The 24418-nt window shown below is 43.7% G+C and overlaps 1 protein-coding gene across 1 annotated transcript in view; it reads right to left on the bottom strand.

The window, feature by feature from the left end:
- Positions 1-19270: 19270 nt before the first annotated feature.
- The window catches only part of Slc9a9 (solute carrier family 9 member A9), a 533806-nt gene continuing 528658 nt past the window's right edge, over positions 19271-24418 (bottom strand). The window contains exons 15-16 of the mRNA XM_058574878.1: positions 20952-21057; positions 19271-19728 (exon numbers count right to left, since the gene is read on the bottom strand). Of these exons, the coding sequence (XP_058430861.1) occupies positions 19501-19728; positions 20952-21057 (334 nt within the window). The 3' untranslated portion in view covers positions 19271-19500. The remainder of the gene's footprint in view (positions 19729-20951; positions 21058-24418) is intronic.

Raw genomic sequence — 24418 nt, 5'->3', positions numbered from 1 at the left:
CAATTACAATCACAGTTGAGTTTTGTTTCTTTGAAATTATACCCTGGTCCCCTTGATTGGAGTTTTGAATGTTCCCAATCTCTTCTGTCACATTGACAATCTTTTGGTTTATTTCTGCAGATGGCTGAACTCATGCATATGTATGGGTCGTACTGGTGGTGTCTCGGAGGGCAAAAGTGTTTCTGAGGATTTTTTGTGTACCACGATCACTCACTTACCTCTGCGTGAAGAAACCCACCCACTAGCATAGAAGGGGTGGGACTGCTGCTGGTGGGAGCCAAGAAAGCGTGGTTTCAGGTTTCTCTCCAAATTCCTGAATGGGGAGGCAATTCAAAGTGCTGAAATCGAACTGCAAGGGTCCAAAGCCTATAAACTCAGCTTCAAAACCTTAGGAATCTCAGGTCATGGGTCTCTTTGTTCTGCAGTAGTGCAAAACCCCTGCATTTTCCACCAATCCAGAAGAGGGAAAACAAAGAAACAATTTGAACACTCAGGGTCAGCTCAACCGAAAATGACATTTCAGTCCCCGTATCTCTATCCTCTCTGTGTCCATGCTAACTCAGCTTCGCTTGGCTCCGTTCCCATCTCTCTTACTCTCCTTCAATCAATTGCTATTTCAGTTGTGGCTGATTGTGACTTCATTCTTATAGTTGTGTTGCATGAAAAATAAAGTTGAAACAATATTCCCCTCCTCACCCCCACATTGCCAGTGTCCTTCAGGGGCCCTGCATATATTTTAGCTTCTGGTCTCTTTCTCTGCTCCCTCTTCCCTCTCACCACCTCCAGCTCTTTCTTCACCTGATTCAGAATCCCTGTGAAATCCCTGTGAAAGGCTGAAAAGGTATCACCCGTGCCCCAGGAGGAATACTCGCTGGCACACACTCGTCTGTGTGTACACCAACACTTTCGTCACATACCACATGGCTCACACTGTCGCTCTGTCTCCCAGGGCTTGTTTAGAGATCTTCAGGCCAAACCCTCTCCCCACAGAGGGCTCTCAGGCATCTTCAGCAGCTGTGCTACCTGCCTTCAGCACTTGAACTTGACCTGCTAATGCTGCCCTTCCGAAGATCAGCCCAGTGGGGGAGATGCCTCCATGGGCTAATTACCTACAAGGGAGGAAAGTTTACCCCCTTGGAGCAAGAACTCTTTTGAGGTTAGGGCTAACCTTAAGTGCTTGTGAAATGCGGATGCCTGGAGAGAAAGAACTAGAAATTCCCCCCGCTGTTTCCAGGCCACCAGAGAAAGCCAAGTGCAGTGGGTGTTAGCGGGAGGAGCTGTCATCGTAACAAGTGTGATGACTAGAGGTCATCTTAATTGAGCTGCCAAATGGAGTTGTGTGTATTTTTCTCCTTTTAATGTGCAGGGTCACTGTTTTTATGGCTGTACTTGTTCCATCTTTCTCCTAACTCGCTTGGGCTTATTGGCACAGCTGGGTGTTACAGGCTGAAAATGATTAGGAATATATTTTTCTCCTTCAAATAGAAAGCCTCCGGTATTCCATCCCAGGCTATCTGTCAAAGGCACTTAGTATAGCCTGACTTGTGGTAGGTGAGGGGATGAATTGGATTCGCTTGCGGCTTCATGGCATGTGTTTCTCAAAATGTTAGCAATTTATGAGCTACCTAGCGGGCATTGGGTGTATTTGTGGGCTGCCATGTTCATGGAAAAAAGATTCAACACTATTTTTTTTTTCATAGCATAATTAAAACTGCATTCGAATAGAAACCACAATAATTTTGTTCCAGTGGGAGACATGATAATGCAGCGTTTATGATCTTTCACCAAAGTATCCACATCCTGTTTGGTGGTGGGGTTTGAGCCACAGGTGAATTTCACCATCCAGTTCATTGCTTTTCCTAGCTCATAATTCTCCTGAATTTGAAAGGCTTAACACGTAATTACAAGTCTTTGGTAATGAAGGGACATATTGGGTGGCTCTGTGTAGATATCTAAATAGAACATGGCAGAGCACCCTCTCGCTATGGTCTTGATGCCCATCAGCCTGATATTGATTAGCTTGTTGTTCTGTGAAAATCTGAAATCTGAATGTTTCAACAAGGAAGATGATAGTGTGTGCATTTCTTATTTACTCTTTAGTTGTATTTGTAAATCTTCTAATTCTGTCATAACATTTAGACGTGGCTTTTAAACATGCCCATTAATAAACCATGTGTTTCTCTCTTTCAGAAGGGAATTGTCTTAGAAAATTGCCACTTCTAGGGATGGAGTTATCTGCAATTTGATTCTTAAAAATACGGATGTCTTATCCCCAACATTAAAAATATGATATTTTAGCTTTTGAAGTGATAAGTTCAGGCTGTTTGGGACGCCAAACATAAAACTTTGATATGTAACTCAAGCAACATAGTTGAAGTTATAAGTTATAAAAATTTTCTCTCCTGGTGTCCTGTGTCAAGCAGCAAAAAGAAAAAAAAAATTCTGTCTATCTATCAATCATCTATCATCTCTTATTCACTAATAAAACATCTGTGAACCCCTGACCCCTTGAATTTCAGAGCATTTTGGTGATCAAGACATAAAAGACTCACTGTCCCTTTGTACATGGCTGCTGAAAAATGCTATACTCAGTGGCCGCAATTCTATCTGGTATGAAACTTTAATCTTAAATCAAGATATAGCTTGAAATGCCTTCTATAATGCCAACGGAAAAAATCCAGGTCCAGCCCAGAGGAGGATGGCAAGTGGAGGCCAGCCCTGGTGACACTGCCCCAGTGGAGGCCAGTCCTGGTGACACAGCCCCAGTGGCACCCAGCCTCCTTCAGCAGACCTTTAAATGACAGATGCATGAACTAAATAAATCCTTCCTGTTCATGTCAGTGAGGTTGTAGTTGTGACGCAGCGATAGCTGAGCAGAATCCCTTATTCCTATCATCACCTCCCCAGAGTCTATTTCCACACAGCTGCCAGGTGATCCTTTCAGTTAGAATTTGTGTGTTACTACTGCCGTTGTGGTGGGCTGCAGTTGGCTCTCATTGTACTAAGAACACAATCAAACTTTTTACAAGAACCACCCCGAACTTCCTCTCCCCTCCTCGTTTCCTCTCTGACTTTGTCTTCCATATGCTGTTTAGCTACACTTTTTTCCTTGCTAGCCTTGAATGTTCCAGAAGAGCCTGGAAACTTCTGCCTGCAGACTTGGTTCACCGCTCACCTTTGCCCAATCTTTGCTCAAATGCCATCTTCCTACAGAGATGTACCCTGATCGTCCTGCATGAAATCCCAACCTCCATGCTGCTCCCCATCTTCTACCTCAGCTGCCTCTGCACTGCTCCCTGGAGCGCCCACCATGGTGCCATCACATGGTAACGTGCTATATAATGAACTTACCGGCGGCCTCTGCCTTCTGCTAGAATGTGAGGCTTCTGTGGGCAGGAGCTGTGCCTGGCACAGTGTAGGTGCTCATTAAATATTTGTTGAATGAATAAAGGTCAAAGATGTATTGGTGACCACCAAGTATCTTCTGCAAGATTATAATCACCAAGATTTATTTAGTTCAAGATTTCCCAGCTACTCCAACAATATTTCTTTCTTAGTATGATCTTAGCACACCTTTCTAGGTCTACCCCATTAGGCACAAAACAATTATTTTCAAGATGGAAAGTTTTTTTGCAGGTTCCCCCCACCCCATTTTGGTACTAGACATTGAACCCACAGGTACTTTACCCCTAAGCTAATCACTGTCCTTTGTATTTTTTTATTCGGAGACAGGGTCTTGCTTAGGTTGCTGAGGCTGGCCTTGAATTTGCCCTCTTCCTGTCTCAGTCTCCTGGGTGGCTGGGATTACAGGTGTGAGCAACCATATCTGGTTTATTACATTTCTTTTGCATAAACCAAGAACTGATTTATAACCTATCCTTTGATGGTCTTGCCCCACTGAAAAACGAAATGCTAACTAACAAACACACATGATCAGAAAGGCTTTGCTCTTAATAATCATGTCCTAGACTTCATTCTTTTTAATTAAACTGGTTTAACCAACTATATTTTAATAAAAAATATAGCTTGACTCATTTTTTTTTTCTGCTAGGTACACATCTTTGAAAGGCTTTCCTATGGCTTAAGACTGCTTCAACAATTGGCCAAACTTGTCAGTTTTGTCCTGGAAATTATTGTCTTTTACCTGCTCTTGAAAAATTCAAGTGTCTCTTCTCAGTGAAGGAAGAGAAGTCCTTCTGTTCCCTGAAGATGAAGGCAGAGTTTTACTGACTTCACGTCCACCTCTGGCAAGCTCATCACAGATGAAATCCTGCAGGGAGAGGGCTGAACTGTAATGCCCAGTTTCGGGTCCTTTTCTCCTGTGGTTGCTTATCTGCAGTGGCAAGCTTTGCATTGATTGCCTGGCCACCAGAGGCTCAGCCTGTGTTCTTCTTAGAGACTTGTTTGCTACCTACGTGTCTGCCATTCTGAATTGCCATACTACTATTCCCATCTCTACTTTAATGCTCCAGTGAATTGCACTTGAGTTTTTTTAAAAAAACATGTTTTTTTAAGCTGTAGATAGACACAATACCTTTATTTTATCTATTTATTTTTATATGGTATTGAGGATTGAACCCAGTGCCTTACACGTGCTAGGCAAGTGCTCTACCACTGAGCTACAACCAGGCTCTACATTTGAGTTTTTGACCAATGTTTATGAATTGTGATGATGATTAATAAGCAATACTAACAAACAAAACACATATTAGATAAACAACAAAAAAAAGATGCTCAAATAAGGTGAAAATACATTCACTGGGATAAGTGCTGCCCCATTAACTGGAAGATTATACAGGGAGAACTAATATTTTCCTTATCATATACGCAGAGATTTTTTAAAAATAAAAGAAGTTCTCTGAAAAATCTCAGTTGACACCACATTTTAAAAGAGTGACATGACTGTGAACAAGAGAGATTTGTGGTTTCAGCTCTGAAACTCCCCACCTACCTGCAGATCCTGATATCTGCCCCAGCCTGATAAAATGCTGCTCCGGCCTTTGGCTGCTCCAAGTCATCCCTGGGAACTCTCTAGAGAGGCAGACCTCAGATGCCACCCACACTTTCTGAATCAGCATTTTAATAAGATCCTCAGGGATCCAAACGCACACTGAAGTTTTTGAAGCCCTGTTCTGAACGTCCCTTTCCGGCTGACATGGATGCAGGAGGCCCACCTTACTCTCCACAGCAAGAACAGCAGCAGGCCTTGAAGGAAGGATTTAACACCCACTTAACTGGAAATCCAGAGTGAATCAATAACATCCCTCCACTTCTAGCTGGTGTGGACTGTGGGGTGAGGGTGGGGGGCAGGATGCAGGGCATGGCTTTTGGTCCAAATTTCACTAGGAAATCCATGGACTTAGAAGACTCACGGCCGAGGTGGACAGAGCCAGGGTTGAGCCAGATTCTGATGCTGTTCTCGTCTTTGGATCTGGTGTCAATGACAAGGAGACAATTTGAAGTGCTGTGACGGATGCTGCTGCATGGTCACGGGGGCTTGAAGGGAGCAGTTATTTTTTTCTTCTTTTGTTCGGGCAGCAGCTGTGACTCCCTAAAATGATATCCCAAATGTGTTGCATGCCAAGGATTTAGAACTTGATGATTCACAGGTTTTGTGAGTTGGTGCTTTTGTAGCCTGACAGTGGTCTCAGCAATACATGTGCTTAAATCCTGAGGGTTCAGAATTATTTATTATTTATTTATTTTTGGTTCCAGGGATGAACTCAGGGGTGCTCAAACACTGAGCCACATCTTTGGCCCTTTTTATTTTTCATTTTGAGATAGAGTCTTGATGAGTTGCTTACGGCCTCGCTAAGTTGCTGAGGCTGGCTTTGAACTTGAGATCCTCCTGCCTCAGCCTCCCCAGCTGCTGGGATTATCAGCATGTGCTGTTGCACCCAACCTGAGGGTTTAGAATTAGAATAAAAATGTTAGCACCGTCCTTTTCACCTTGTAGTTACTTTTTAACTAATGTGATCCTCATTGCCCTAGAAAACATGACTACACCTCTGCTGGCCAGAGCTTAAGTTCCACTGCCTTCCCTAGTTTTGAAATGGTATACAGCCCATACCAAGGTTCCTCTAGGAAGACTCTGATGATTTTCTTCAACACTATGACATCTCTCCTTCTGGAAACTTCCTGGAATCCAGTGGTCCTCCATGTTGGTTGCACGTTGGAATCACCTCGGGTGCTTTTAAAAAATCCTGAGGTTGACATCACACTCCAGACCAATTAAGTTGGAATCTCTGGGGCTGGGGCCTAGGCATCAGTGTTTTTAAAGCTTCCAGGTGGGCCCAATGGACACCAGGGTGGAGAACCAGTACCATGATACTTTTCCTATTAGGACTCCTCTTAAGCCTAACTCTGCTTATGTTTTAGTACATAAGAGAAGAACATTTTTACTTTATTTCTGTGCCCAGATTGGGAGCTCCTGAAGGCAGGGCAGTTTTCTCCCCTCTGTGTCCCCATGTCATCCAGCACCTGGCCTCCTGCACTTGTACAGTTTCTCCCTCAACCATTCGCCACCTGTGGGGACCTGGGCCACCCCATCAGGCAGGTGTGGGTGCTGCTGTTTTCACTGCCACCATGAACTCCATTTCTGTTTCAGAATGAGGGGAAGAGGAAATTAGACATGGGTTAAGACCAGGGAAGCCAAAGCTCTGGTTTATTAGGGCCTTTATTATTAAGCAAAGGATTCTGTTAGTAAAAGTGTGCCCAATGGTATGGATGTCTACTGACTTCTTTTGGCACATCCAGGAACTCATTACTGGAATTATCTATTGCTACATAATAAATTACCCCTAAATCTATGGCTTAAAACACAACAGAGAATTTTTATTATTCCACACATTTTTTTTTTTGTGTGTGTGTGGATCAGGAATCCTGGGGTTGTTTAACGGGGTGGCTCTGGCTCAGCATCTCCCATGAAGTCTCAGTCAAGCTGTCACCTGAGACTGTCAACTTCTGAAGGCTGAGGATCCACGTCCATGGTGGCTTGCCCACATGGCTGATGGGTTGGTGCTGTGGTCACATGAACTTCAGGTGGACATGGCTGCTTCAGTACCTTTACAACAGGACGACTGATTTCCCCCAGAGTGAAGAACCAAGAGAGGTGAGAGAGAAATTGAAATGTTTTGTAACTATGAACCACTGTCTCCACAGCACTCTGTTGACTACCCAGGTTAATTTTAAAGGAGACAACACAAAGGACTTAATTTTTGATCTCTGCAGGAGCTGTCAATTTAAAGTTCCTGCTCAAGTCTCCACAGGACAGGCATGTGACACAGGTTGAAAACCAAAAACTCTGCCCTGGAGTGAATATGACTGGGGGCAGAGGTAGGCATGTGATACAGGCTGACCAATCATTTTATTCCCAGGATTTTACTAAAGCCATTGGGAGAAGCTACGCTCATGGTTTGGGGGTTACTGGTTATAAGGATGAGGAAAGCCCAGGGGTGCTGATAGGTCTCTTTGCCATTGTACTGGGCCTGCTGAGAATGAGGTTAAGGTGGAGGGGGGCAGAGAGGGCAGAGAAAGGCAGCATCTTGATGACCTGGTTTGGGCCTTTAGCTGTACCAAAGCCAACTTCTGCACATGTTATGCTAGAGGAAACTTCTCTTCTTCAGCTAGATTGGTATGGCTTTCAGCAGTTTAGTACCAGTTTAGTACCAAGAAGAGTGTGGGGGAGGGAAGCAGCTCAACACTTCATACCAGGGAGCAGAGAGAGCTCCGCTCAACAAAGACAGAATATATACCCCAAAGGCACACCCCCAGGGCCCACCTCCTCCAGCCACACCCTGTCTGTCTATAGTTACTACCCAGTTAATCCCCATCAGGATTATTTCACGGATTGGGTTAAGGCTGTCACACCCAGTGATTTCACCTCTGAAAGTTCTTACATTGTCTCATACATGAGCTTTAGGGGGACTCCTAAGGTCTCAACCCTAACAGACACACTGTGCTGATTTATCTGGCAGCCTGGCATAGTTGGGGAAAACCGTGGTCCTTGTAGTTCTACCTTTGGTTCAGAACTCCCTTCCACTATTTACCAACTATAAGACTGTAGGCCACAGACTTACCATCTGTCCCCTGGGTCCATGTACATAAAGCCAGGCTTACCCCGTGATGTTTCCAGGGTAGCTGTGAGAATACCATGAGATCTTGTGTATGGAAAAGTGAGCCCATCTCAAAAGATCCACTAATAATTGCTTCCTTTTCCATCTTTTGCCAGTTTTCCACTTTTTTTTTTTTTTGATTCCTGAAGAGAGAGTGTCAGGAACAATGGAACTCTACCTGGCCCAGGTTTAATAAGGTTCCGTTCTGTTCAATCAGCATGTCTTGATGCTTGTCATCTGCTAGTTGGAGAGTGGGCAAAGGGGTTGCAGGGAGGGTAAATGGGTCACTTCTGCTGCCTGTCGACCAAGCATGGGCTTGGTGAGTTTCACAGGAGGCTTTTGTATTGTGTAAGGCTGTATTATGGAGTAGGGGGCATTTGAGTCTGATCCTTGCATTAGGCCGTCGTTCACGTGCTCTCCTCCAACTGAGCAGCACCCAGTGGGGAGGTGGGGGTCTGGAGGAGGATGCTCCTGTGCGGAGAAGCTGTCCTCTGCAGTACTGCAGTCAGATGGCTGGGTACTCCTCTCCCTCCAGCTGGCTCATTGGAGCTCTTGTCTCCTCCCTGCTCATTGCTAAACTAATCAATCTGTCGGATGAGGTGAGGGACTGGACCGTCATGTCTCTGGATTAATGGACTTTCTGAATCCTATCATTGCTCCCTCTGTCCCATCTTTATTTACCCCGTTAATGATGCTGACATTGGCAATTCCTAACCTTGATTATCAGAGGTACATGGGAAGGGTTTAATAAATGTTTGTTGAACAGAATGAATGACAGGTTGATGGAAAATATTTGAGAGGCATGTGAACCGTCTATATTAAATAGGTAAACAACTTGTACCCCAGAACTGCCCCCGCACCTAGCCTAACAGCTGCCCTGCCATGAATAATGGATGTACTTGAACACTTCTTCCTTAGTCCTACAAGTACTTCAAGATCTTGCTTCGGGGCCATCTGTATGAGCATCAGTTGCCCTTGAACTATGCTACAGAGAAGGGTGGGAGACGAGGTCATCACCATGAGTGAATCAGGATGTAGTATGGAAATGTGTTTTTAAGAAATAAATCCCAGAAGTACTTCTTTAGAGAACGCACTTGGATTCATCAAATAATCGACAGGCTTCATTTGTTTTTGTGAAAATTGTTCTTCCAGGTTATGTCTTTGATTCTAGTCTGGTGGGGAAGGAGGGAGAGAAAGAGTAAGGTATTTGTTGTGAGGAGTTGGTGGCTTTATGTGACTGTGAGGGCTGGTAAGTGGGAGATCTGTGGGGAGGCCCTCAGAAAGGTGGCTACACCTTTCTGGCATGAGCTGAAGATACTTTGTCCACAGATGGAATCTCTCCTTTCCTCCAGAATCCTCTGTTCTGTTCTTGAGGCCTTTCAACCCATGGAATCAGGAACACCCAGCTTATCTAGCATAATCTTATTTACTTAAAGTCAATTATTTATGAAAATTAATCATATGTACAAAATATATCTTCACAGCAACAATGAGGTTGGTCTTGAATTAAATAGTGGACACCAACAAGTAGCTGAATTGACGCATAAAAATGCCCATGAGTGTCCATGCTTGTCCACTTGGCACCCATCCGGGTCTTCTTAAGTCAGTTGGTCTACAAATAGGGACAACGACAAAGTCTTACTTCCTCCAAATGCTGCAATTATCTTGCATACCACAGAAAACACATTAATCCTTTCCCTAGGAGAGAATGCACAATTCTTAACATCATTTTTTCTTCTTCTACTTTGAATTTCTATAACTTTTTACTTATAATGTAAAGTTAACTATTATGAATGTATCTTACATCAGACAATAATGTCCTAGAGAAAAGAAAAAAAAAACTTTGTTGAATGTCTTTACAATATTTTATAACAAAGTAAGAAAATATTCGTAGTTTTTTTAAAGTCCTCATTTCTGTATATGGTCATGTTGTTGTAACTGGTATTTATAATTACCACCTTCCACTACCCATCCCATAGTTCCTTTGCTCTCAGAAAGCATGTTAGCTAACTGTGGTTCTTGAGCTTGAAGTGTATCCTAAAACTTCATTCCTGAAGGGTCTGGGCCATTAGACATTTACCCTGAATTGGATTGTGTAGTTCCTCATTGACTTTAATCACAGGACATGGTAGGTGCTGGGGACAGGAAGAAAAAGTTTGATCAGTAGATTCCTAGGGTTAATACAAAGTGGTGCTACAGTCATTTCTATCTCTTGATTCCTGGACCTGTTCATCCTAGCTATGGGGGAAACAGCACCATATATTAGATGCTGATTCAGAGCATCTGCAGCCTCCTAGAGGATATTGCCTTAGCCCAGCAAGCTTTTGCCACCTAGCCAGCACTGAGTTGTTCTATCAAGCTAGCAACTTCAGGAGGGGGAGCTTGGTAAGACCAGTGAATTCCATGAGCACAGGCCACTCTACTTCATTTGCTGTGAAGTGAGTTTCTTGGTAAGAAGCAATGTGGTGCCGGGCACCATGATGATGGATAGGCATTCTGTAAGTTCATGGATGGTAGTTCCGGCAGGCACATTGCTTGCCGGGAAGGCAAACTAATGTCCACGTATCCATTCTGGAAAGAACGGATGTTATCCTTTCCTTTATGGAAGTGATCCAATGTCATCATCTGCAATCAGGTAGCCGGCTAATCACCTTGGTGAGTGGTGCCATATTGGTCTCTGCTGCTGGTAGATTGAACACTTAGCAGTGGTTGTGGCAAGGTTGGACTTGGTAAGTGAAAGTCCATGTTGCTAAGCCCATGCATAACTTCCATGCCAGCCACCATGGCCACATGGTTCATGAGACCATTGAGCAGACCAGTGACTGGAGAAAGAGGCTGACTGGTTTGCCCACAGTGGGTCATTCTTTTGATTATTGGTGACACAAATATCTTCCTATTCTTTCACATTCAGGGAGGTCTACCCTCACACCCCCTTTTCAGACTGCCTTGTCTCCCATATTCCAGTCATGTTCTTCCTAACTCCTGACCATCCAGCCCAACCATTGGCACAGCCCATGAATTAGGATACAGTCTTATTTTTGTCTTTTCTCCTTCCAGATGAAATTAACAACCAGGGGACACTGCTCACTGTGAGGGGTTGCCTCATCTCTGCCCTTCAGAGATGTTCCGGAAAGGAACTGTGATGCTGCAGTTTTCCATTTTTGAGTGGAGCCTGCAAATCATGCAGAACCATCTGTATACAGGCCTGCCTCAGGCAACTGTTCATATGGTGTTCCCTGCGAGGCATAGGCACAGGTTGGGAGAGAGAAGGTGAAATAGTAGCAGAGGGAACTTGGACTTTGGGGCCACATCCTCACATAAATTTTAATGTGTCTTCATGGTCTGTCTGATCTTTTAGATAGCACTTCTGCTTAATAATGGAGTGCTCCTGTGTGTATTCACCATTATGTCTTGTTGGGTTAGATAACACCCTTTTCATGATGGGCAGCTGAGTCACCTAGCAACTTGGTGGTCTGTGGTTAAATGTCTCTACTAAGGCCCAGTACCAGCTATGAGCTGTTTCTTAACAGAGAAGTAGTTATCTGCAAAGGATGACTGAAAATTTTCTCTGAAATCTTAAGGGTCCGTGCTGTGATTCACCTACAGGGACCTACCAGAGACTCCAAACAGGATCTCTATCTGCCATTTCTACCTCAAGCACCATCGGATCTACTGGATCATATGGTCCAAGTGTCAGAGAAGTTTGCACTGCATCTTGGATCTTCTCCAGAACCTTCTCTTGTCCTGGGTCCAACTGACACTAGCAGCTTTTCAGGTTATTTGGTGTATTCATTTCCCAAGGATATTGTAACCAAGTACTGTAAGCTGGATGGCTTAAAACAATTGAAATTCATTCTCACAGTTCCAGAGATGTCTGAAATCAAGGTATCGGCTCCTTCTGGGGGCTTTGAGGGAAGACTGTTCCATGCCCCTCTCCTAGTTTTTGTAGCAATCCTTGGCATCCCATGGCTTACAGCTGCATCACTATCACGTGGCCTTCTGCCCTGTGTGTCTCTCTCTCCTCCTAAGGATAGCTGTCCTTAGAGCTAAGGCTCACTGTAATCCAGCACGACTCATCTTAACTTGATCACGTCTGCAAAAACTCTGTTTCCAAATAAAGTCACATTCTTCTGTCCCATATGTTTTTGGGAGGACAAAATTCAACCCTGGAAAATGAGTTGAAGTTGCAGATGAGGAATACGATTCCTCTAAAATCCAAAGCCAGTGTGACTTGCTTGGTTGTAGACGGGGTCAGATGCAACAGCTCGTCCTTCATCTTAGAAGGGATATCTCAAGGTGCCTCACACCACGGGACCTGGCCACTTTACTGAGGCTGAAGGTCTCTACATTTTATTTCCAAAACTATGACAAGCAAGTGTCTAACCATTATGTCCAGAGTGATAGCTACTTCTTGATCACTAGGAACCCATGTCATCAGTGTAGTGAATCAGCAAGATGTCTGAGAGCAGGGAAAGGTGATCAAGGTCCCTGAAGACTAAGGGATGACTCAGGGCTGGGGAGATGACAAGCTGCTGAAGTAGGACAGTGAAGTTGTGTTGCTGGCTTTGCCAGCTGAAAGCAAACACTTCTGGTGGTTTTTCTAACAGGTATGAAGGAAAAAATCATCTGCCACATCAATAGCTATATACCAGGTGCCGGGGAACATGATCATCTGCTCCAGCTGACTGTCACAGCCGGGGAGAGGTGGACAGGTGTGTAAGGCCACAGTGGAAGTCAACAGTTCTCTGCATCTTCTCCCCTCTCCATGCAAATGCCAGGTCGCCTTGGATTCACAGGAAGGGATTCGTCAGGGGCTGTTTCCCAGGCTCATACTCTATCCAATCCCTGAATTTAGCACTTCTCAGCTACCTGTCCCATGTCTTTTTTTTCTTCTTCTTGTCAGTGGTTCTCCGCAGGGTAGGAATCAAAACCACCTATGATGTCTTTGGAAGAAAAATATGCCTGTCTTCCTAGAGATTAGGATATAGTTCTTTTGCAGGGAGAGCATATCAAAATCTCTTGGCAGGAAAACGAGGAGGGCCGTATGACACTTGAAAAGCTCTTCAGTGAACCTGTGCTGCCACTTATCCTTCCAGATAAACATCTCCAGCCTGAACCTTTTACTCAAACATTTATCATCATCATCATCATCACCAACACCATCATCACCGTAATCACCACCATCATCATCATTATTATTTATGGTGCTGAAGATTGAACCCAGGTCCTTCCACATTCGTGGCAAGAGCTCTAACACTGAGTTTCACTCCAGCCCCTCATCACACTTTAGATCATTCACTTGAGCAACACATGGATATTTCCCTTCTGTTCTCTATAGGAACCCCAGGCTCAATGTGCTCAGAGTGGAGTTCATTGGCTTTTCCAGAAACCTGCTCCTCTCCTCAGTCCTCTCAGTGGTTGAATTCCTCAAACAATCATCATCTGAGACTTAAATTTGGGGTTGTTCTGCTTCCGCTCTGGCCTCCATACCTTCATATCCAATCAGTTATCAACTTGGTCGATTCTGAAGCTCAGCTTGGACCTGACCCTCTTTGTGCTCCCTAACCCTGCCTTAGCTGTGTCTCTCTTCCTCTCTCTCCTGAACTATTGAAGTAGCACCCTATGTGGGCTCTGTACTGCCTCTATCCTTACTTGAATTGCACCATCTCTTCATAACCCATGAGATTATCTTCTCTGCATAAAATACCTCAATATCTCCCCATTCTCACAGTCCAGTCTCCTTTGTTTATTCTACATTTCCAGCTCTGCCTCTTATCCTCCCATTTCCCAGCCTCAAACACACAAGCAATCCATATGGTAGCCATGCAAGATAACTTGTAGCCCCTTTCCTCCTGGCCCTCCCAGCTTGTTCCCTTCGACTGGGCCACCTTGTAGCATGCTAGTGACCCAGCCCCATCTCCTGCCCCCTGGGCCAGCACCACTCAGGTCTGCCTGGGAAAACCCTTTCATCTGGCAAGACCTTATTCAAATTTAGCCTCTTCATTGGACCATTGACCGGGCTCCTCTCCCACATCTTGGAGTCACTCTCAGAATGGACCATGTTTTCTTATATGGCTCCTCCTTACTGAGATAGAATTCAACAATAGTACTCATGTTAATTTATTTACTTAAATTTTTTCATATCTTTAAATTTATTTGAATAAACAGGGCAATCATGTTGAGAGTTTCATTATAAAGATTAACGAGAATGCAGATAAACCCGAAGGCTCTCTGGATCCGGTCTTCCTAATCCTGCCTGTTTTTGGTTATCAGTCTACTGTCATTCTAGACTGTTCTTCACTAATCATATATCTTGGAAATATTTCCATCTGAGTGCATGCATACAGACTCACCTCTATACAGGGTAATTGCTACAGAGTGTTTCCTGATTTGAGCATAGTTAACTCTTTGGCTGTTGGTGGATATTTTTTTCCCCAATATTTGGCCATAAAAATGCTGCCACAATGAATATTACTTTGTATACTTCCTTATGCATAAGTTCCAAGTATCTATTTTCTGCATAGATAGCACACAGTGGCAATTATGAATAGGAGGTATATACATATATAATTCTCCATAGTTTTTTGCACAATTTTATATTCGGGAGACTTTTTTTTTTCCTTTTCTCAAGCATTGGTAGGAGTTCTTTGTATTTTCTGAAGAATAATACTTAGTCTAATACACGTACACGTACAAAAAGTATATGCATGTGTTTTTCTCCCAGTTTATTTCTTGTGTTAAAATTTGTTTTGTTGTTGGGCTGGGGTTGTGGCTCAGTGGTAGAACACTTGCCTCACATGTGTGAGGCACTGGGTTCGATTCTCAGCACTACATATAAATAAGTGAATAAAATAAAAGTCCATTAACAACTAAAAAATATTTTAAAATATTTGTTTTTGTTGTGTCTTTTATCATAAGAAATTTCATATTTTTAAGCAGTCTAATTTATCATCCTTTGTTTCTGTTTATCCTTGTAGCCTTCCAAGGTTCTTTGCATATTTTAAGTTATTCACTTATTTTTTGATATCCTATAGTTTTGTTTTTTATTGTTTAGCTATTTAAATTGCTTGGAAATTGGCTTTAACATATCCAGAGGACATCATCTTATTTTCTTTTTCCAAATTAAAAGCATAATTATAAATTATGGTTAATATATCCCCAATTTGAACAGAAACACCATTTTAAAAAATATATATTTTTTTAGTTGTAGTTGGACACAATATCTTTATTTATTTTTATGTGGTGCTGAGGATCAAACCCAGTGCCTCACACGTGCACGGCGGGTGCTCTACCACTGAGTTACAGTCCCAGCTCCAGAAATACCATTTTTTATGAACCAAATTTCTAAATGTATTCATGGTTCTTTTTCTATACCTAGTGTTAGATTTTCTTGATCTATTGCTTTTTTCTGGGATAATACCATTCCGTTTTAGTCACTATTGCTTTATCATATGCCTTGATGTCTAATAAGATATTCTTTTTTAAAGTTGTCTTCAACTAGATATTTGATAGTGGAACTGAGTCACAGTTGATGAATTTCAAGACCTTTTACATAGTTTGCATTCATGCACCTTAAATGATGTTAATAAGGAAAACCAGAAGCTATTGAGCTTCTTTGTATTCTCAAGGCCTCAAAAAACTTGTGATGAAAATTATCAACTTCTCTGGCTTATGCTCCATCTTCTGTAACTCAGTTCTTGGAAGGAGTTATTTTTCAGGAATCACTATTTAATTTGGTTTGGAAGAAATAATGTATGTACAGTGTACACAGCTCAAAAGGGACAAAAGTGAAAGGTCACATCCCCTCCCAGTTGTTAAGGTGGGACCATTCTACTGCTTCTTTAGCCTGCCAGGATGGAGGCACAGAACACACTCTGTTCTGCACCGTGTTGTTCTTATTTAACAACTGATCTTGCAAATCATTCCATATCAGCTCATATGATGCAGCTGTGCCAGGATGTATTTAACCAGGATGGCAATTTAATTGTTTCAATTACTATTTCCATAGGTATAATTTCTCACATATCTAGCATAAAAGTTCTGCATATAAAATTGTTGGCTTAAAGGGTATTTAAATTTTCAACTTTGATTTACATTGTTAAAGTTGCTAAGAAGTTTTAGAAACTCTATGATGAATCAAGACCCTGATGGCCCTTGCCCCCAGACTTCAGACTTGCTCAGATAATGCCCAAGTATCACGGGGAACACCATAGAGGATTTAGCTGGGAACTTGCCAGTGAGTGGAACTCTTGTGTGCATATTTGTGTGTATGTGTGTGTGCATGTGTGTATGTGTGAATTTGCATGTGTGTGAGTGTGTGTGTGCATAAGCACACCCCTGAATGTGCCTGTAATGCACATGGCAAGAAGTTCAAGTCAGTTAATTAATTAGTCCTGTTTAATGCTCTAATAATGTTAGTGGTTTGAATAAAGCTCCTTTGCCTTTATTATTCATTAGAAACTGGCAGTAAATAATAGGTTTGAATTTCACAGTCCTGAGACTGCGGATCAAAGTACAGAGCATTGCTTGTGATCACAAATGGTTATCTTTCATAACAGGAGCATGACAGGGATTTGGTTCTATGAATTGCTAAGTGGGACACGAGCCTCTGCAGGGTCTAGGACAGAGAGGAAGGCGGCTGGTAACCACCTCCTGAGACTGGAACGCCATCTTCCGCACTGGGTGGGGCACCATCAGAGGCAGGGCATCGCCTCTGCTGGGCTCAGCCTGGACACACAGTGCCCACTCTTAGCAGTCTTTCAATTGGAAAGAGACTTGTTTCTTCACAGGAGGGGCTTCGTCTGGGAAGCAGAGGCCTGATTTGGTTTCCCTCTTTGAGCTGGTTTTAGACTGGGCACCCTCCTCTCCATTCCTCAATGTGTCTGTCCCACCTCTCCATTTGTGTCCTCACCAATGTTTGACTTTTCTGGGGGAATCATCTCTTTCCTTGTTGTGACTTTCTGCACTGAAAGCAAAGCAAACACTAAGACCTCTTCACTTCTTTCAAGTGATGGGGGCAGAAATAAGATAAGCCCTTACCTCTCTCTTTCCTCCCTTCTTTAGCATCTCTTCCCCCTATTTTGGTAGCTCGTCTTACATTCTGGCTGTCCCCCGGGGGAAAAGAAGACGCCCTGCCATTCTGCTCGTCGCAGTGTCGCTTCTCTGGGACATAATCCCAGCCCAACACTGCTTTCTTTATTCCTTCAGTGGCTTCTTCCAGCCCCTCTGACTGTCATTTGCCCCAGGACCCTTGCATCTCCTTTAGGTTTGCTTTCAGAACCTGCTTTACCTAGCACTCTGGGTACAAAAGATAAGTTTAGAACTGCCAATTAGCCTGGACAGAGAAGATGCATTTAAATAAAGCATGAGGCTGGGTGTGGTGGCACATGTCTACAATTGCATCGGCTCAGGAGGTTGAGGCAAAAGGATCATGATTTCAAAGTCAGCCTCAGCAACTTAGCAAGGCCCTGAACAACTTAGTGAGACCCTGTCTCAAAATAAAAAATAAAAAGGGTTGGAGGTGTAGCTCAGTGGTTAAGCACTCCTGGGTTTAATCCCCAGTATTGGAAGGCACCAAGATCTCCCCTGTCCCATTTTGAGGTATCTTATGTCTTCAAAGGCACAGGTCATGTAGCTGAATTAAAAACTATTGTGGGGGCCGGGGTTGTGGCTCAGTGATGGAGCACTTGCCTAGTATGTGTGAGGCATTGGGTTCGATCCCTGGTACCACATAAAAAGGAAACAAATAAAATGAAGGTCTTGTGTCCATCCATCAATCAATCAATCTATCTATCTATCTATCTATCTATCTATCTATCTATCTATCAACACAAAGCTATTGTGTTGGTCTCCAGAACACAGGCCATCAGCCATGCCTTATAAGGGGTGGGGGGAGGTTGGGTCCTGGTGCCTTACAAGGTCCTGGAAAATTAAAAAACAAAAACAACATTAGGCAACATAGTGGTCGTTTACAATAAAAATTTATTAGGATGAAGTCAAATTAGAAAACTCCATGCTGCCTCACTTGCCCTATTTACCTGGAATGACAAGAATATACTTAGTTGAGTATAAATCAATCTGCGCCTCAGATTCTACTATTTGGAAAGCCAAAAAAAATTTTAGAAAATTAAAAAAATCCATGTGCGTAGCGGTGTACCCGACACCAGCATGGGTAACATTTAAGGCTTAGCCAACGGGCAGCAAAGCATACATTAGTTATAAGCTTTGAGCCTAAGGAAGACGTCACCCCCGCCCTCCCCCAAAAGCAGACCCATCATGTAGCCAGGACCCCTGAGTCGGGAGCCTGCTCTTTGGAGTCTAATATTGACATCTATATTTCAAGAGAAATGGGCTTTGAGGTATCTTATGGCTTCAAAGGCACAGGTCATGCAGCTGAATTGAAAGCTATTGTGTTGGTCTCTGGAACATGGGCCATCAGCCATGCCTTGTAAGGGGGGTCCTGGTGCCTTGTCCTGATCCTTGGTATGATCCACATGTCACCAGCCTGCTGCCATCAGTTGCTGCCCCCAGGTTGCTCACAGCTGTGAACTTGAGGGCAGGTTAGAGCTCCTGCACAGCTTCCTGCCTGGTGGAGAGCAATCCTATAACCCAGCATGCAGAGGGGACCCGCCACACAGCCAAGAAGTGGTTCAAATACAATTGAGGAATGAAGGCCTGTTCTTCAGGCGAAGCATAAGTATTTTGAAGAGACATCAGCCTGGGAAGGGGTCTTACCATGCTGGAAACTGACCCTGCATTTGGCATCACCACCCCCAGCAGTAAGCCACCAGCTTGAAAGGATGTTAAGAAGAATAGTCGGTCCCCAACACCGTGTGGGTTCTTTAAGGCCACCAACAGTGAGTGTTGAACACATATGACCCTGGGGTCACTTAGAACAAGTGGGCGTCAAGTCCTAAAAATACAAAACTTACCACTTAATGAACAACTGGACATTCCCTTTGGCTTAGGCACAAAGTGTTTACTTTCAGAAGCTCTTTTTCTTATTTTTAAACTCTTCCCCGTGAAGGAAATAACATTGGAAATCCAAGTGCAGGTCCCAAACAGCTGCCTGTGGAGCAGCGGCACCCTAGAGACCCAGCACCCCTATCTCATCACCCTGACCCAGCAGGACTCCCACCTCCCTGCCCCCATCCCACCCAACCCAGGAATAAACACGGCTGTGTCACAGAACTAAGTTCAGATGCATCATACAGAGTGCTGATAAGACTTCTCAGTTTTGGAGGTGCCAGGAGATACGCCTGGCAAGGTTTTGGTTCTCTCCAATTTATGCTCTTCATGTGTTTTGCAGCTTCTGCCTTCTCTGTCTGGCTCCTTTTCCTCAGTCAGCCCAGCCTTACTAGTGATTATATCTGTGCTCCTCATGCCATTAATTCATTTGGGATTGGCCTGGAGTCTGCTCAAGCTTGAGTTCATAGCCTCCCAGGCCGAGGTCTCCCTCATAAATGTTTTCCTTGCTTGGTGTCTGGGGCGAAGCTTTCTGGTCCAGGCCTGGCCTTGCAGGAGGACGGCAGGACGAGGGGCTTTGCTCTTGGTAATTCATGGCCAGTTCGTCCTGGTTCACAATGCATTCTGCATCTTCCTCCTTGAGCTCTTCCTGGTTTTGGAAAGACAATGAGAGAGACAGGTCACTTCATGAGGAAGGCAGAAACCAGTCCACAAGTGCAGGACCATAGATGCTTACTTTCCCTTTTCCGAACTGCCCTGGCTTGCCAAAGCAGGTTTCTGCCGTGGGTGTGGCTCAGCATTTCCCTGAGTCAGCATTGAAAACTTGGCTGTAAACATAGCCCAAGCCCAAGCAGAGACTTGTTAGACAACCCACGCCAATTAAGCACCACTTTGGTGCTCAAGGGAGTGAAAATGGAATTCAGACTTTCCTCATTGGCACCCAGTGACATTGGGAGGAATTAGGAGTTAGCACAAGCAAAACTGTGACCTCAGAGTAGGAAAGGTGTCTCATGTTGGTTTTTAAATGCTCCTGACTATCATGAAGTTCTCAAAACACAAGTTCAGTTATACTTTACCTTCAAAGGTTCTCCACTCTGCAGGGTTTTGGGGATGAGGGTCACAAGACTAGACATGGTCGTAAGTCACCACAGTGGAATGTCACAAGCTAACAATAATCTTCATTCAGAGATTCCCATTTAAGAGTTTCGGCTTCCACTGGGTTCTGGAAGGCCACACTAAATTACTTGTAGAGTGAATGATGGTTAGAACCCCTGACCTAGCCCAGGGGTTCCCAGTTTGAACTGGCACCAGGTGGAGAGCCTGTTAAAACACAGATCACCAGGCTCCCAGCTCCGAGTTTCTGAGATGATGCCTGAGAATGTTCATTTAGCAAGTTCTAAGTTATGCTGAGGCTGCTGGTCTGGAACATCTTGCAGATGTAGTTTTCTGTATTTATAAGGGGTGGCCAGCTGGACAACCTCTAAGGGTACTTCCAACTCGAAGGCTCTGCTCTGACACTCTGATTTGCTGGTAATGATTCTAATTGCTTCTCAGCAATTTTTTATTCCACTCCCTTGAGCTATAAAGCACGGGCCTAATAATCAAAAGCTCAGAACGCAGCAGTTTGTGAGGACACATTACCTCTTTTACATTTTCCAAGTTCATTTTATGGTTAAAAATATTGGTAACAATAAAAAATTGCATTTTTTAAAAGAAGAATAAGCCAACATCAGCAACAACTGAAAAGAGAAGAGAAATGCTTTTTGCAGCAGTGAATTTAAAAAATGTTTCCTGCTCAAGCCAGCGAGGAACAGCTGAAGTTTCTGGGCTCATCAGTATTCACGAAGCTTGTCCACGAGAATCATTACTCACCCCATAGGCCTGGGGACTGGTGAGCAGCCTGGAAATCGGACCGCACCATTCAGGTAAGGTTGTGGTCAGTGGAGGGCCAGAGTGGGTTAAAACTGGTTTCAGGTATCTGAGAGGCCTGTTAAGGAACACTGGTCAAAAGGGAGTTAGGGTTTCGTTTCTCACGCAGCACAAACCTCTGCATGCTACCAACGAGACATTTATGTTCACCTTTAAATCTCCTACACCCTCATTCAGGAAGCAATTTGGCCTGCAAAAATTGCTGTTTATAATCTTTGCTCCGCACACTTTTCCAGCTCTCCTGATAGCCTTTCATCATGGGGAAATGGTAAATGGTCCACGCTGGGTTGGAGTGAGGTGCAAATATTCCTCTTCCCTCCCCCACTCCATGTCTCATCTGCTTAGAGGAATCATTCTTAAGAATTACCTTAAACAATAGCATGAAAGATGGTGTTTTCTTAAAACCGCATGCACAGGGCTTAAACCACCAGTCATTTTCACAAAGAAGCGAGAGGTATTTCATAAAATGTTCAGTTATTTCAGAGCTGGGTAGTGAACACAGATTGTTTTCCAAGGTACTTTATTTTCACCATTTCAACACAGTCACTTTATCCTTCGTACATCAATGCGTTTCTATACAAAATTATGTAAATAGGCCGGTGCCAGGTTTATCCTATTGTCTAGCACCTGTCTTTCTCATCTCTTCATCCTAAAATGCTCAAACCAGTTAAAAGAAAAACCTGCTCATCTGGAGCCACTGTGTTTCCCTCCAATCTATCAATAATGAAATCCCCAGAGGCTGCCTCAGGTTGCCTTATTATTATTTTTTTTGTTCAAAGAAAAGTAGTGGAATTATTTCACCATTCCATCAGAAATGACTCTTAAGCTTTATATTATTTCTTCTACTGGAGAATATTTCACCTCATCAACTTTCCAAAAAGCTGTAATAAAAAGGGAAAGGGAAAAACGGAAAGCGGTTAACATTGGCTGGCTTGTGAAGATCCGCTTCACCCCAGGCACTCAGGGTGCGAGCATATCTTGGAGATGACTACAGGAGATGACTCTACAGGAGCCTGTCCATAGCTGTAGGGAGCCACTTTGTCATCCCTGTGATGCCCTGAGCACGTGGGCACCGAGGGAGGATGCAGCCCAGAGGGCACCTGGAATCCGGTTGCCTCTGGTTACCAATCATTTGGCACCACGGCAGCAGCGAGACAGGGGACACCCATGCACACAGCCTGGTTGCAAGGAGAGCAGAATGACCGCACAGATGACTCAGAGAGTTTGCAGCTCCGACCAAAATGGAAAATTTGACTCCTGCTTTCAGACAGGCAGCTGTTGAGCCCAGATAGGACCAAGGCAAGAAAATTAAAGTTCAGAGACTGACATTTGCTCTAACATCTTGGAACTACACCTACAAATCTTAAAGGCCCATGATGATCTTCCATTAATTTTCATTAGAGTGTTATTTCCTTCATTTTATGGATGAAGGAATGGAGGCCTAGAGGTGTTATGATTTTAAATAATCCAAAGACACCCTTTGCTACTTTGAATCCACCTTCATCACCCAGAGAAGAAGATAATTTATTTATCAGGACAGAATCGTGTGGCCAGCTGGGTTTACAGAGCCAAGCTTACGAGGCTCAGCCTGCTGGTGATCCGCAGCCCCTCACAGGCTGGGGCACGTGAGGATGTGCCATCTTGTTAGGGTTTACAGAGGGCCCAGGTCAATGAGAATGTCTTTTAGGAAGGTGAGGAAGACAAGATAGATGTACAACTGAAGTTCCGGCCAACTTTATTTCTAGATGGAAAAGTGTCAGCCAGTAAGCAACATTTTTAGAGATGTCATTTGAAAAAAAGTAAGAGGCTTGTCAAAGCTGTAAGAGTTTGAGAGAGGCCTGGGCAACTTCCACTGAGCTTCTCAGTATACTGAAAAAATCAAAATGCCAAAAGCCAGGATACTGTTACATAAGCAAAATGCAAATAGAGCACTGCGTAATGAACATTTTTCTTCTTTTAATCCTGAAGAGGTATCTCTTCAAATTAGATTTAATGCTATTGGAGCTATCACTGAAAGCCTCTGGGATTTTGACTTAGAAGACCTGGACATAAATGCCAGCTCTCCCATTGTACTGACCAAAGGAACTGTGGCCTACCTTTTTTTTTTTTTTCCTGCTCAGCCTTGTTTTTTTAAAAAAATGAATATTAACTGAAATAACATATGAAGAAGTAGTTTCAAACTTTGATATACTATTCAAATGCTCCATTTAAAAAAATTATTTTTCTCAGGCTGGGGTTGTGGCTCAGTGGTAGAGTGCTTGCCTAGCATGTGTGAGGCTCTGGGTTTGATTCTCAGCACCGCATATAAATAAATGAATAAAATAAATGTCTGTCAACAACCAAAAAATATTTAAAAATTTGATTTTTCTGAGCAGTGCTTTCTGGAGAAACTACTGTCTCTTTCATTGTTCAAGTAATGGGGGAAACTTGATATTGAGGGCAGAGATTCCAGCTCGGCACTCTGGGCATTTGGGGGTAGCATTGGGATTCACAGGCCATTAAGTGGGTGGAAAATTTAAGCTGGTCCTACACTCAAAACAGCTATCTTGGTTAAATATTGTTATTCGGGGGGGCCAGCATGAAGTGGTTGGCAAGGAGAAGGGGGCAGAATTTGTTGGTGTTAGACTTCCCCGGGGAGCACGGTGCCATTTTGGCAGTTCTGGTCCATCAATAGCTATGGGTGGACGGGCTGAGGCACGGCCTTTGTGGACACAGAGGGATGTACACAGGACCAGCCATAACCACAGAGGAGGAGGTGGCGCAGGTCCACACTTACTAGCATCTAGCTTGGCCCAGTGCTTGGTGCTTGATGGACGGCTGTTGAATTTTTGATAAAGGAAAATATTCAGAGGTGAGATGAGGGATGGAAGCCGATTCTGAACAACTTCTAGAGCAGGACAAAAAAAAAGGGCAGATGATAGCCACCGAATGAGGTTTCCCTGAGGATTAAAGATGAAGAAGGGTCAAATCAAATATGGACAACTTGGGCCCATGTTATAGACAAAGGAGACCCCAAAAGGGTGGTAGCATAAAATAAGGTGCCTGAAAATTACCTTTGTATTTCATTTACTCATTTATTCCGTTATCACTCACCTGCTCTGGTTTTTATTTTATATGTCCAATGAGCAAGGGACAGACAAGGCACCCATACAAGGAAAGTATCCATTCTATTATGAGATGGAAAACTTCCTTGTCTCCAGCCTGTGGCCTCCTCGAGAGCAGAGGTATCCACTTCCCCTGGACACAGAGCTTGGCACATTTTAGATGCTCAAAACAGTCGTTGAATTAACAAAGACAATAAGATCAGAGAGGGCAGATAAATTACTCAGTGGAACCCAGCCAATTAATTTATGGCAGAGGCAGCCTGAAACTAGAGACTCGTGCATCACATCTAGCTGTCACCCTCCTGT

Source organism: Marmota monax, unplaced genomic scaffold (assembly GCF_021218885.2).
Source record: "Marmota monax isolate L192 unplaced genomic scaffold, Marmota_monax_Labrador192_F-V1.1 WCK01_AAM20220418_F8-fsc00022, whole genome shotgun sequence".
In the NCBI taxonomy this organism is placed as follows: Eukaryota; Metazoa; Chordata; class Mammalia; order Rodentia; family Sciuridae; genus Marmota; species Marmota monax.
This window is presented reverse-complemented; position numbering and strand designations above follow the sequence as displayed.